This window comes from Rhea pennata, chromosome 23, assembly GCF_028389875.1.
Source record: "Rhea pennata isolate bPtePen1 chromosome 23, bPtePen1.pri, whole genome shotgun sequence".
Classification (NCBI taxonomy): Eukaryota; Metazoa; Chordata; class Aves; order Rheiformes; family Rheidae; genus Rhea; species Rhea pennata.
Genome location: NC_084685.1, coordinates 4,804,552 through 4,819,809, shown reverse-complemented (window position 1 = coordinate 4,819,809; position 15,258 = coordinate 4,804,552). Strand labels below are relative to the sequence as shown.

The following is a 15,258-nucleotide window of genomic DNA, read 5'->3' as shown; positions in this document are numbered from 1 at the left end:
TCAAGTGCTCTCAGGAAGGGTACTGTGGGGTCTCCCAGTGGCAAAGGAGAAAAGTGGTGCTGAAACAAAGCTTACTTACCTTGACGAATAGCTGAAAGCAAATCACTCCTGGCATCGCTAACTGCAGGCAGGGATGACTTGGGCTTGGAGGTGGAGGTGTCTGAGGGTAGAGGAGGGGCTGGGGGACCATCCAGGCCACTGGAAGTCAGAGGTGGTGGGCCAGGAGGCGGCGGTGGTGGAGGAGGTGGTGGTGCACTCCCACTGCCTGTCTGGGGCAGCGGAGGTGGGAGCACACTCACATATTCCATCGCTGGAGGAGGAGGAGGTGGTGGTGGGGCAGCAAACTCAGGGTGGGGAGGGAAGGAGGGGGGCGAGGGTGGTGGTGGGGTTCCCGGGGATGGGAAGCCCATGGGAGGTGGTGGGGGAGGACTGCTTCCCATCAGCGGCGGTGGCGGAGGTGGAGCCGGTGGGGGAGCAAAGCCTGGTCTGGCCCCAGAGGGAGATCCGATCGGAGGAGCTGGTGGCGGGTGACTTGGGCTGACCAGGCTGGATCTTTTGGTCCCTCCAGAGCCAGAACCTCTTTGGTTGTCTACTGGATAGCTGTTGTAAGGGAGGTGGGGGGTGGGGGGGAAGAGAGAGAGACAGAGAGAAATAAGGCTGTCAGCTGTGAGACTCGATTTGATTGATACAATCTCAGTTTTAATGCAGATCATATGTGTTTGTCGCAGTCCAGACAAAAAACAATTTCCAGCTTTAACTGCTGTTTTCCTGAAATCTCACTCCCTGGTTTTAGTTCTCCTATGGTGTTTCTTTTGGCCAACACCGTCAGAACAAAGGAAAGCTTCTGGGGATGGCAAAAATGCTATTATCTGTCCCATCTCCCAGGCTGACAAGGATATGAGCCATCTCACCTCTCCTCAAGAGGCTAGGCGTCATATCTGAGCTCAGAGCAGTCTCTTGGCTTAAGAGCTCCTGGAACAATTTAAGCTATTACCCCTCCACGCTGAGGTCAGACTTATGACATGCCAAGCAGAGATGTCTACCATAAATTGCACAAGAACTAGTGGTTATATCAGGAGAACATATACTCTCAACACCTGCTAGGAACAGATCTCCTCATTGGATTCCATGGCTTAGAACTGGCGCGTAGGAACCACGTCTCATAGCTTGCCATAGGGATTGAAGACAAAGACATGGAGATCCAACATGTGCTTAAGGAAAACACTGATTCATGAATGACTGAATCTCCCATTTATGGGAGTTGTTTCATATGGGAAAACACTACTGCCCAGTAGACACTGTAATATCCTACGGACATGTAAAGGAAGCCCTAAATTGACATCTCCTTGCACTGCAAAACAGCAAAGTAAAGTACATTTGCCACAAAAATGTCACAAATTTTAACAGTGCACAGTGCTGATCCAAGACAGACTACTGGAGATCAAATCTAGCTCCCAGGGTTCTTTAAAAACAAACCACCAAAACAAAACCAGAGACAGGAGATCTTTGTGGCTAGGCAGAGATCTAAGCAACTGCAGAACGCAGTGTAAGCCTCATCTGAAAGCTCATCTCTGTTCTGCCCTAGAGGAACACACTGCAAAGTGGAGAGCTCGGTCTCTTTGACACATCAGAAGAGCCTTTTCTGCAGCATTGCTGCCTTTGGATAAGATGGAGACAAGCTAACACAGACCTGTCTATCAGATATGCTTTCTCTGTTTCCTCTTTATTCCATTTTACTGTCTTTTTTTTTTCCCTCCCCTCTTTCCTCTCCTTAGGAAAAATATAAAGCTACTCTCTTGTTTCGACCTTTGTGTTTTGAGCCAGCACTGGACCACAATTCCTTTGTCTGAAGTTGGCTAAAAGTCACCCTTTCACACTATACAGAGCAGCTGCTCCAAACTCACACTGAAGTCTGAGAAGTCAGTTGTGTGCTAAAGTCCTTTAAATTGAAACTATATCTTCAGCATCCATGCTTGTTGAAATCACAGGGCAAACAGCAACCACAAAAGAAACAAGTAAAAGCAGCTGTTCTTTGCAGAGCTCTATCAGGAACGCAAGTCTATACACTCTAGAACTACAGTATTGGAAAAGAGGGACTACTCAAATTCATGCAATGGAGCTAGAACATTAAATGGGATTCTGTTCTGTTAGAAAGCAAAGCAAGTCTGCTCCAGTTCTTGCCCAAGCCCATTCTTCCCTCCTGTAAGGTAACAAGGGTACTTGGAATTTATGGAGAGCTGTTCCGTCTGTGACTCCATCCCTGCCTACAGCTGCACATCCCCTCCAGACAGAAGCATTCTGGATCCTATACAACACCCGGTAGGAAGTTATGCTGAACTCTCTCAGCCTGTCTCCTGTCATCCTTTTACACCACCTACTACTCCTTGGTGACAGAAGGGATCCCGTAGGCTTACCTAAATTCCACCGGAGGTGGAGGCAGGCTGTCATCTGGGAATGAAGGAGGTGGTGGCACAATAGAGTCAGTCTGTGGTGGTGGCGGGTAGCAGTTCACGTCCATGCTTTCATTTGAGCCGATGCTGCCATTCTGATATACCATATTAGAGGGGTACCTGAAAGAAAACCACAAACGTTTTAAATAGAGTCAAAGGTGACATCAAAAGCTCATTTTCCCCGCACAAGAGGTTTGCCTCCTGGAAGGGCTACAAAAGACATGACCAAGCAACTACCTGGCCACAAACAGCAGCAATATTAACCAAGTGAAAGGATCAACCTACAAGATTTAGAAATAAGTTTCTTAGTAGCAATGACTTTTGCCAGCACAGTGGAACCTAACCTAAGGTGGCATCTTAGCCACAACAAGACGACATACAAAAACAACAACAATGTTAAAGCAGTATTTTATAAAATATCTCTATTCCCCAAAGCATCCTAAAGGAGAAATCACGCACAGTTTTAGCAGTTAACTTTTGTATAATTCTTTGGTTAGAAACTGCCCAAATGCTCTCATGATTTTTCACTGCTACCACACATTTGATTTTCAAAAGCACCCAAGAAACAGTAACGCCATTAAAAATAATTATCCAAAGCAGAAGCAGTACTGAAGAAAGAGACTACACTCACATTCAAATTTCAGTGAGTTCACTCCACAGAGAAGGGAAAAAGAAAAAAAAATAAAACAGTCTTGGAGGCTCTGGACCTCAAATTAATTCAAATGCATGGACACACTTACACTAGAAAACAGAGGAGCAAGAAAAGGGTGCTGTTGTGCTGCTTGATTCCTCTTCTAGAAACCAAACCTATTCTCCTATTAAACTAAAAGCTAGTTTTATTTTTAGCTAGGGAGTGTGATTTGAAGAGTTTTTTTTTTTTATATACATACATACATATTATTATATATATATATATATATATATATATATATGAAAGGAAGCTGCAAGCAGAGAGCAAGCAAGAAGTGCATTGTAGGGAATTCTGTGTGCTTCCAGCCCAGCTAGTGTCAAAAGTTAAATGAATTCCCAAGCCAGAAGTGCTAAAGAGAGATCTGTAGCTTGAAAATACTTGGATGGAGACTGCCCCCGCTTCAGCTTTGGGGTGTGAAGAGCCGTTTGCAAAATGCAACAAAGCAATCACACAATACCACTGAAACGCCACCCTGCTCCTCAGCGTAAGGCCCAGAGTCTGGGTGTGATGAGAAGGGCACTGTGACAGGGTGGAGAGCCAAAGCTCTTAACACTTCTGTGCCCACAAGACAGGCAGCTGAAAGCAGACTTGCTGCTGAAGCTGTTCCTGCCACCTTGTTTAAACTGCATAGCTCCCTGATTTATTTAGCAAATTTTAAATCACCAGACGGATTTACTTTGGAGAATCTGATTAGTGGCAATATTGATCCACATGGTGCAGCAGATCTGGAGAAGCTGCAGAGCAGGGTGAACTGCATTACAATCAACACCACCCACCCGCTCCCCCTTGCTACCAAGGGGAACAGAGAGCCCCAGGCTTGCTTACCCAGCAGGACCGTGTTTGTCCTTTGACTCAACAAATTCTTGTCCCATTTTCAGCTTCTCCCACTCTTCTTTCCGAGTTTTGATCTTCCGTGGGTTCACATTTCCTCGGTTCGGATTCTCCTTTTTCTCTTTCTACGGGAGGTAAGGAAAGGGAGGAAGAATCAAACAAAAGCCTTGCTTTAAACTCACTGGAAATGGAAAAGATCAGGACAGACCTGTAGCAGTTTTGAAAAGATATTTTCTCAAAGAGGGCTGGGATTTTTTTTATTCACTTTCCTGGTTGCTGACAGCTCCAAAGACACACCCATACAAAGCACAGATAGCACCGAAAAAGACAGCGTCAGATTTCTCCCATACAGCCCAGACACCATGCCATCATTGCACTCTGGCATGATCACCTTGAGGGCAGAGGGGAAGGTCAGTTTCCCTCATCAATTCAGCTTTTCACCTCTGTGTCAAGACTGCCAAATCCTACCAGCACCTGGCTCATGATAAGTGCTTTGCTTCAGGTGTGCAACATGGACATCTTCCCACAAAGAACCAGGCTTTAGCTAGCTTCATTTTTGTATTTTGGCATGCCCTCGATCTTTTGCTGTTTGGATTGGAAAAAATCATTATCTGCTTTGATATTTAATACCTCAGTTGCTTGAAAGCTAAGTAATATATGTTCAAACTGATTCTTTTATGATGCAACTTTCAGCATTGGTGAACATGGCTCCAAATCCCCAGGCAACCAAATCAAGAACTCTACCTGCTGCGTTCAGCTTAGATGGTTTTATCAAGACTCCTCCTTGACTCTATTTTAACATCGGGACCTGTTTTTGCACTCTTGAAAAGACATTCTCCTTCCTTTACTCTTCCATAGTAGAATTTATTACCAGACTCAACACACTGAGGCACCAGGGCAGGGGTATTTGCACTGCTTCAACACTGAACAGAGCCCTGTGCAATGTCAGAAATGCAGAAAAGACTCTGATGCAACTTTCCCACTTGCTGACTGCACGAGCGCTACATTTGAAGACTACAAATTAGGCCACTACAACTATACCAAGAAGGGGACATTTAGAAGAACAGATTAAGGTTTCCCTTCCCCCCCCCCTTTAAATTTGGGAGGATGAAAGTAAAGAGAAAAAAAACAAAAAACACTGAACCAATCCCTAAAGAGTTTAAAGGATTAAAGTCTGAATTTTGGATAGTAACTTTTGAGTCCCCAAGATTCATTAACACTTCCCACCTCCTTCTCTCCCCTGACATGCCTCTGCTGGCAGAGATCTCCCATATCCTCACCCTATGTTTCCGCTTCTCTTTCATAATATCCTTGGTGTCCTGAAGCATTTTCTCTTTCCAAAGGTCAAAGAAATATGAAGGATCTGTGTAGAATTTAAGTGCTTCTTTGCCATCATCCCTAGAACATGGAAGGGAAGAAAAAAATAAAGAAACCACACACAAAACAGGACCAAGTCATTCATTTGTTTGAAGCATAGAGAAAAGGTAAGGCACAACCCCAGACAACAGTTTAAAAGTCTGAAATGAGAAGGTCAAACATTCTGCTTTCACCTCTGTCCTCCATTTCAAAACAGGCAGCAGACCATCAGCCTCACAAGAGCCATCCACTTGTCCCAACTCTCCCACTTTCAATTGCTTTCACCCCTGCACAAACTCTCCATTACTCTGGATTTCAGCACCTGAAGAACTCAACTGCTTTGAACAATCACCAAGAGAGCAGCAGGTCTCTCACTCCAGCTCCCACTTGTTTTTATTACTTTTTTTGGTGTGAAAAAACATTCTCCAGCCTAGGAACCCTAAATCAGACCAGCAGCGTCCTTGAAACTCACGAGTACAAACACACACTCCTACTTTGCAGTGCAGCCGCGTCTGGCAGAAGACAGCTGCCTCCAGCTATCTGTAATTACTTTTTACCTGTTCAAAAGATATTTATGGATGTGGACTAAAGTAATCTCGGTATTCTGACCCCCTTTACTTCTGATCTACAAGAAGAAATGGCACAGCAGGGCTGCTAAGGAGAACTGGTTAGACAGCCACAGTGTAGGTCACATCAGATGTCTCAGACCAGGCACAGAAGGCCAAAAGAAAGCACCTCCAGATCTACAGGAATCTGCTGCACCCACCTGGGCGAGAGCCACATACAGATGTACGCTCTGCAGTCGGTACTGTGGCTTTCTGGAAAGGAGCCACAGGGCTACAGAGAAGCACAAGAAAAATGCATCATCTGCACAACACCTAGCATGTTTATGTAGTGCCAGCCAAGCCTTGCCCCAAGGCAGTCACAAAAGCGACAGCAGGTAACCAAACATGTAATTTTCTAGCTATGCTCATTCGTACAGCCCCAAAAGCAATGTTTCACATAATCTAGAAGATGGAGATTTCCTGGTGAATCTCACTTTAGAAATGCAATTTCCCACTGGAAATTGCTATTTCAGTAAAACAGTCCAAGACACTGCTTCATGGATAGGTAACGACTGTTTCAGCTGGCTAGGAGGAACAAATACTCCTTCAAAATGGAGCAAGGGGCTAAGCAAATGCTGTAGTGTTACCTGTAAGGGGAGAGGATGTTGAGAGGTGGAGGAGTATTGCAGGTCCCATAGGTTTCAAGAACAGGCACTGGGAGAGAGTCTCTGTCAAAGAGCTTCTGGTCCTGAGTAGTGGAGCTTTTGAAGGCCTTCCTGGTGTTAATGCCTTGCAGGGAGACTGTAAGAAAGAGGAGAGAGCAAGTGAAGAACAGCTTGACCCAGGCCAATGACACTGCAGATCAAGTAGCAAACATCTGATTTCAGTTGGAGTTCCTGGCATGCCTAGTACTTCTTAAGGTCAGGTTCGTTTCCCACAGATCTCTCGGGAAACCCAGCAAATCTCAGATCTTGCCATGCCAAGATCTGCTGCTGCATAGACATGGCTCTCTTGAGAGCTGCTGCTGTGATTTCAAACCCCTGTGACCAAGACAAAAAGCATGCTGCTACTCAAACTGCCGAAGAGCCAGTTTCCACATGAGGCTTGCTAACAAGCAACTCCAGTCTTGCCCAGAATGACTATACACGTAAGCAGCACAGTGCTTTTTCAGGAAGAAGTCTCTCTTAGTCCAAGAGGAAACATTCCAACACTCATCAGTGTCAGGCTCATTTTAGGGCCATGAACCACACTGGCTCAATGAGAATCTTTAGCATGCTTGGACTGCAAGGACTGTGCTCCACTCCATTACCTTCCTCCTCTTTGGGATCCAGCTGAGTGACTTTGACTTGCAAGCGGTCAACTCTCTCGACTAGAATGCTCACCCGAGAGGCAAAGGTGTTGGCTTGAGTAAACAACTCTCCAAATATGTCCTCTGCAAATTTACCTGGAATATTAAAGTGTCTGCATTACTCGTGAGCCACATCAGACCACATTCAACCCCCTAGCTTGTTTTCTTGAAATCATCCCCACCAAAATTAACCTGCCACTGCTGCTCCACATTGCACCAGCCAGCCATGAATTGCATTTAAGAGAACCATGCTTGTTGTCATGTTTGCCAGGGGTGAGATTAACACCCAGTAAAGCAATGCTCTCTTCCACCAAAACCTGAGCCTTCTAAGGCATCTTTAAGCTATAAAGAAACAATTCTTAAGTCATTATTAAAGTCACAAAAAAGGGCTGACAATGTTATAGTGCTTTGAGTCTGGATTGGTCTGCAGGTCCTTTAGGATTCTCTGCTGTTCTGTTTATTAGACAAGCAAATACAGTTAGATTTTTATTGCTCTGGAGAATCTCAAAAGCTCCCACTCTCCAGCAGGCCTGCCTCCAGGGTAACTGGCACATATTTACAAGCTCGAAGTACTCTGGAACTACAGAGCAGACCCAGTCCTTGATCCTGAAGCCTGAGTTACAACCGCACACAAAAGCACTGACCCTTTTGTTCCTTCAGGTGGCAGCATCTGAAAAATTGATGCATTCACGTTTACTCTAAATCAAAACCAAACGGGAACTTCTCAAACAGGGATATTCTCTCTGTAACAGCTTGGATTGCCCAGTGGGCTGCCATGACAAACATCATCCATCGTTTGGACTGCAAGAGTGCCTGGAGGCTCGGATCAGGAGCTCACCACACCTCTTACAAGCATAACAAAAAGATGCCCTCTGTCCTTAAGAGCTTAAAATCTACATGTACAGTTAAGAGGTGGCCTCAGGTAGACAGAGATGGGAGAAATGGAAGAAGGAACAAGAACTTACACCAAGTACCGCCTTTTTGTTCTGCCCTTGTGCATTGCCTAACATAGCGGGGCCCAAATCACGCTGGGAACCACACTAATCAAAACCAGCCTTGGCACTGACAGTGAAGGTGCTCCCATGGAGTCCCTACTAATGGGAACCATTTTCAGCCACAGCTGCTGAAAACAAGGTTGCTCTCAGTAAGCAGTCTGGTTTTTGAACTGCATCATTGTACAGTCAACAGTTTGTTCTTGAATCTATTTGCTGTTACTCCTAAAGATACTCTTCAATCTTCAGGAGAGGATAACCAGTCGGAAGCCTGACTTTAATAGCAAATCGGAAAATCTGGTGGTCTGCAATAGGTCATATCATAAAAGCAAGCGTCTCCTCTGCAAGGCAATCTGAGGGCCCTATGTCACAGTCATGCAAATACTTTGAACTAAAATATAGTGTAAATACTTTGAACTAAATTGATACCAATGCCAGAAGAAGTTGTCCCTTCCCCTTCTCATATCAGCTACTTGCTTGCACTCCCATGCAGCGCTCCTCTCACTGCCAAGCACTGTGGAACAAGCCAGGTTAAAAATCAACCTCCTCCCCCTGTTTTGGTGGCAGTGCCAGCTTGAAGCATTTGTGGAATGCAAATGCTGGAAGTTGACTTCAACTGACCTCTTTCTTCCACGCCCCTACACAACACAAAATCTCCACTTCTGCTCCACTAACAAGTTCTACCGGCTTCCTCCAAACTCATGAAAAGGGTTTTATTTCTGCAGACCTAAGGACCAGGGAGCTCTTGCTCAAACTGGGTTTCATGAAGGGAGCTCTGTTCAAGAGCAGCACCAGACCAGCTGCCCTATTTTATCAAAGAGAGCAAAGGCTTACCTACAGGATAACATGACACCTCCCAGCAACAGCTCAAAAAGGAAAAGTTGTAATTTGGTTTTTGTTTTAATGAGAACTGAAAACCATTTACAAATTTCACAAGGAATTCCTACAAGCACTAGGGAAAAACAAAGTCTTTGGTTTGCAGTGCTGAGTGGCACATTTCAAGCATAAAATAACAAACAGCATTGCATGTACTGGTCTTGACACTGGAGGGAGAGAAGGGACAGTCCACATTCCCTAACCTGTGCAAGTGAACCAGGACAGCAGTTATCATCCAGCATCTCAAATACAGTTGTGTTTCATGCACACTTTTAGACAGGGTAAGCCAGAGATTAGTTCTCTGGTTTAGTTACTTTGACTGCAAAAGTGCAGCTTACAATCAAAATTATCTTTGTCATGCACTGGCAGGAAGATAGACGGCATGATTTAATAGGTCTTTCCATCTTTAGCTTGTGGATTCTATAAAATCACACACAAACGCACAGTCGACTTATACAAAGTGCTACCAGCTGTGATAGTAACGAAGGGTAAACTCACTGGAATATGAAAGTTTGACAAGATTTATGTTTGCGTCTTTGTAAAGAGACTGTGGTGCACTAGGCATGGCTGATTATTCACTTGACAGGGCTGTCACAGCCTACTGAACCTGCTTTACATTCCTGTAATATTCAGTGTGTGAGGAAGGAATGGATTTCTTTTCCAAAGTAGCAGCGACAAGATGAGGGTGGGGGGAGAAGAGAGGACACAAGAGTGTGGTCATTTGGAGGCGTGTTTCATCCTAGTCAGCCTAAATCCTGTTTCATTTAAAATATGACTGACCCTAGGGAAGTGGATAAGGGACAATGCTCAGCATTTCCTCCCCACCCACCTCACTCCCCTCTTACACAGCGATGCACGCCAGTGTCAGTAAGATCCAGCTCTCCCAAGTTTCCCCCTCCAGCACTCTCCTAGAGGTATCTGCGATTGGTCCGGCAGCACGCACCTCCCCTCATCCCAGAGCGGGGATCCCTCGGCACCTTCCTGATAAAGGAACCAGGCTGCAATTTGGCTTCCAGCGCTTCACTCTCTCATGAGGTAGAAGCAGAGTAGCTTTGAATATCTGAGCTGCACAAAGAAGGTCTAAACCTGAGGGATCGTACCGGGGCTCTGTCACACTAACCTGCTGCATGCCTTTGGACTAAGATTAGCTTTCTCTGCAGCAGAGAACTGCACAGCTTTACTGCCTTCCTCCTCCTCATCTCACACGCACAAGATGGATTTTACTTACACTCCACAACCATCTTAGATACAAAACCTCCCAAATTAGGAACAAGGGTCAGCCAAATGCGAGCAGAGACTGGTCTTGCCTGTGCAGTGACATTTCTACAACCAAACAGAACGCGATACCTACTGGCAATAAACACAGGGAAAGAGACTGTACCCAAGCTTTCTCAGCCACGCACATACCACACCAGAAGACAAGGGGCCTACTTTGCAGAGCAAGCAGAAGGCTCACAGACACTAGAGAGAAGCTAAACCATGCATTAATCTGATTATCGAAGTATTTGCTAGTCTTGCTTCAAGGGCAAAGGTGGCTAATCAGAATCCAGAGCATTTCAACAGAGCGAGGAGTCATTCCTGAGAGACCACAATTAACTCTTTATTTTTCTTATGGCACGTAGGCCCCATTTTCCCTCTGGCCCTTATAAGGCTACTGGTCAGCCCCCTGGAGAGCTGAGCTAGGCACAGTTACAGTTTGTGCTGCTGCTGCTTGAACGAGCAGTCCAAAACCCCCCAAGCCCCAGAGGCAATACTTTGTTCGAACAGGGGACATTGGGTCTTATGAGACAACAAACAGCATGGGCAAACAGGCTGGCTTCTGCAAGTGTGCTTTAATTACCTTTCATTAAAAATAAGACTGCTGCCACACGGTAGATTCAACACAGTTGAGCTCCATTTAATAGCGCATGCAATTACAGCCACATTCTCTGACACAAGATACTGGCTGCTCCGAGAGCCTCCCATTTTACAAGCCCGAGTTGTGCTCCATCCTTCCATCTGCAGTTTTGCTGCAGCCTTTCACACACGCACTCACAAACACATATACACACGCCCCCTCCCCATTTTCTTTTAGACGGGAAGGCAGTGGGACCAGGGATATGAAATTAGCATCAGATTTCTTTAGGAAAAGATTTTAGCATTACCCAGGGAAGGCAGATGGGGGAGAAATAGGAACACAAGAGTAGAAAGGGAGCTAAATAAAGAGCTCTAGCGACTCCTGAGGGCAACGCGCAGGCTCGCCATGGTACTCACTCAGGCTGCCCAGCTGTCGAATGACATTTGCCAGGGTGATGTTGGTCATGCATTCCAGCTCGCTTCGAACGCTAGGCAACGTCTGACGGCACAGGTGCCTTGGCTCAATGTTCCTCGTTACTAACGGCATGGTGGACCTGCTTCAGGCACTGTTCTGAAAGATGAAAAACAACCCAAAAAAGAAACAGGAAAGGATTACTCAACCGCAAATTCCAGGCACACCAGAGCCATGGTGTTCGTTTTTCCTGCTCTCAAATGGCTTTATTTATAAGCCTTCTTTCCCCCTCCCCACCCTTATAAAACTGGTTCTTCAGAAATAAAGATCCTGCTGTTCTATTACTTGTGGTAACAGAAAAGACCCACCAGCTCAGGTGTAGAGGCAGAGATGGAAAACTACACATTCAGCCCACAAGCGAGGTGCTGCTGGCATTACCGCAGCCGTTGTTCCCTTCCTACCCATTTACCGCCCCTGAGCGGTCTCCTTCCTTCCACAGCCAGGCGCAGTGTCTTAGGCGAGTCTTACAAGCTCTTCTTCAAAATATTTAGCTTGTAATTAATAGGTTTTTCTTAAGCCAAGAGAATGAAAACAGAAGGAAAAAAAAAAAGCCTCTTCCAAAGCACATTGCCTCCCTCCTCCCTAGCAGCACAGACAGAAAAGGCTCTCCTGAAACAACAGGAAGTGCTCGCAGCTGACCAGGAAACTTTCTGGTGACTGTTCCTTATCCTGCAGGCTGCACCCCTCTTCCCTTGGAAAATCCCCAGGGGCTGAGGTTCACACCGCGCCATTGTTTTCACATTACAGCACGTTAACGTTGTGGGAGCTCTAATCAGGATGCTGGACTAGAGCACGCTCAGAAAGAAATCAAGGTTGATTGTACAACAGTCGGAACAAGCTTCCAGTTCTTTCTTATTAAGAAAAAAAAAGACCCCCCAAAGCCAAAAAAAATAAGTGTCCAGAAGTTATGCTTTAGAAGGAAAATGCCTTCACACGCAAGTCAATGCCTCAAACTAACAAAAATCTCCTTTGCTAACATGCCGAAATATTGAAGCAACAAACAGTTCTCTCTTTGCTCGTCCGCCTCCAAGCAAGAGAAGGAAACTTGGGTAAACAGAGCTCAGGACAAGGAGTATGATGCATGCCTGAAATCTTTAAAACTAAGTGAAAGCAAATACATCCCAACTTCTTGATTAATTTAGAAGGGGAAAGAATCACTTTTCTAGGTCAGCTAAGGAACAACCCAACAGAAGCAGCCAGCTCCCATGTGATAGGCATGCTGATCTGCTCAGGCTGGGTGTAAAAATAAAACAGGAAGCTAACAGCTTGGGGAACATGGCTTCCTGTCACCAACAGCAAAAAACCAAGAACCATAAAAAATCAGCTGTTTGCTCTTGACTTTGAGCCACCCTTTGATAGTCTCTGTGGCAGCTGGCAGCTTATCTTTGAGGTCCAGGAGTCCTTCCTGGATGCTTTTCTATCAGGGTGGTAAGAGGAAGAAGTGGGCATTATCCCTCCTAATTACCTCAGAAGCCAGATTTTGAATTGCTAAATTTGACCCATTAAGGCAGAGGAGTTCAAGATCCACAGTGCACTGCGTGCAAGGATATCTTCCAGACAAACAGATGCAGGTTGCCATTTTACATCGCCTCGAAGCGAGGCATTTTGTGTGTTTGTTCCTGTGCAAGGGGCCCCCAAAGTCAGTAAACCCTGCCAAAGGGGGGAGCAGGAGGATCTGCATGCAAAGAGAGAAAAGCAGAGATTATCTGAGGACTGAAGACCATGCTGGACTTCACTGTGTTCCAGCACTGCAGCAGCCATCAGTAACTGTGGGGATATTTAAAGAGAAAGGTGAACTAAGGAAAGATTCTGGCCCTGACTTCTAAATACCCCACGTTTCACCGCTTACAGCCAAACTCCTTTGATCTTTTGTTGGCTCTGGCGCTTTACGCAAGACAAACTTTCCCAGCTCCCCCCAGACTGCAGTCTGCACCAACAAGCAGCTCTCATAAACAAGGCAGCATTTGCAGGCTGCCTGCATCCAGCTTCTCTCCAGCACGTCCCCGGGGCTCAGCCAGGAGAGCACATGTGGCTGGGATCTGCAGAGCCACTGGTGGACAGCCCATCCACCAAGACCAGCTGGAAACCATCCAAGGTGCAGGACGGTCAGAAGAAAAACAGAAAGAGGAGAAAAAAAGAAGTCTAAATATAGGGGGAAAGAGATGCAAGTGGGCACACAAAGACAGAGGGAAAAATAAAAAACCAAACAAGCCCCCCCAAAGTTGACAGCTATGCCAGGTCATATCAGGATAAGAAGCAGGTATCACTAATCTTTGGAAGTATGGGGAGAATGAGGGGCAGAAAATGGAAGAGTGCCCCAAATATCTGTGACAAACATCAGCTCAGAGTATGCTGTCGGCACCCATGTCCCCTCCCCACCCCTAAGTGTTTGCTTTCAAAGCACATTCTGAATCTAGAAGCACAGAGTAGTGGTGAAAGTTGCTTTTTACACTAGCACAGCACATCTACGGTAAGGATTTGCACCGGTGCAAGACAGCCAGCAGAGATAAGGGCTAAGAAAAAACACTCCCTTTATAGCCTGGCTCACCGTGGCAGCCACCCCCACCCTTCCCGTGCAGGCTGCCACACTCCACTGCAGAACGGAGAAGAGTTTCACCCTCGTGACTGTTACGCCAGGCCTCTTCGCGGCGAGGACGGCGGCACCGCTCCTTCCCGCCGCCGCCCGGAGAGCTCCGCTGCCCTCTCGTTACTCCTCGCCCCGGTCACAAGCTGGCGAGCAGCAGTGAAACTAAGAGATGAGATTCACCCAGCAGAGCACGAGAGGCAAGGCGGGGAGGGTAGGACAGGCTATGGACAATCCTCCTTCTGCTCTCGCAGTAGCCAGCAGTCTCTGGGATGAGGAGCATTTTAAAGAAAGGTTTTCTCTATCCTGAATGGAAGGACATTTTTACAACGGAACCAGACAGAGAGGAAATTTGGGACCTACAAGCAGAGCCTAGTGTCGACATTAGCAGAAAGAAGTCAAGGCCCCCCCACAAGAAAAAACTGCCCTGTTAGACCTCTCCCTCTTCCGCATCAGTCTTTGATGGGTAGGTATAGAGATAACAGCTAATGGGCTCCTTTAAAACCATCATGCCTCATGAGTAGGTGGGACAAAGATTAATAGTCAGGATTGGAAAAATAAGTGGTGTATTTTGAAAGCGGCAGTCGGCAGGGGAAGACGATAAAATGTAGTGGAGATGAGGCATGAGAGCAGAGAGAGAAAGAGGAAGCAAAGTGCTGCAGAGAGCCCAAGACAAACACTTGGGGGTTGGGATGGGGACGGAGAAACAGTAAATGAAACTAGGAAGAGACTGGCCTAAAAAAGCTTTTCAGGAGGCCCTGGCTCTTATTCTTTTAAAGAGTCATTAAGAAACTGATTGACAACATGCTACCACTAAGTAAGGGCCATACAGAACCACTTTACTTTCAGTTGTCAGGGCATGACAGCGCAGCAATTTTCCACCCTGACGAGCCAGACTGGTCATCAGGCATTAGTCAGTGTCATGTAACTATTGCAGACTGTACATTATAACTAAATCCTACCATTCCAAACTAAGTTAAATTAATAGCAAGGCCAAAAAATCTTATCTTTTTGGCAAATATAAGCATCTCTACTTGTTTATTAACACTGAAGATTGCATTTTTTTGTATACTAGAATTTGGGGTACATATAGCGCTTATAAAAAAGCTGCAAGAACAGCAGTCCATGGGCACAGAACACCTGCACCATTCCCACTGTAACCCGAGGGGAGATCAGGTACGTTAAAGGAAACTATCAGTGAGAAACAAGACTGTCTGCAGCAGATTTCTAATGAATATAGGAAAAAGGAAAGGCAAACTGGAACACAGCACTCGTTA

General features: G+C 45.9%; 1 protein-coding gene across 5 annotated transcripts in view; it reads right to left on the bottom strand.

Moving 5' to 3' along the window:
- The window catches only part of WASF2 (WASP family member 2), a 33,773-nt gene that overhangs the window by 5,138 nt on the left and 13,377 nt on the right, over positions 1-15,258 (bottom strand). The window contains exons 1-8 of one of the 5 annotated variants that reach the window (XM_062594099.1): positions 11,799-11,990; positions 11,343-11,496; positions 7,183-7,317; positions 6,521-6,674; positions 5,253-5,370; positions 3,967-4,097; positions 2,415-2,570; positions 80-600 (exon numbers count right to left, since the gene is read on the bottom strand). In XM_062594099.1, coding sequence (XP_062450083.1) covers positions 80-600; positions 2,415-2,570; positions 3,967-4,097; positions 5,253-5,370; positions 6,521-6,674; positions 7,183-7,317; positions 11,343-11,472 — 1,345 coding nt within the window. In that variant the 5' untranslated portion in view covers positions 11,473-11,496; positions 11,799-11,990. The other 4 variants (XM_062594098.1, XM_062594097.1, XM_062594096.1 and 1 more) reach the window with 4 other exon arrangements.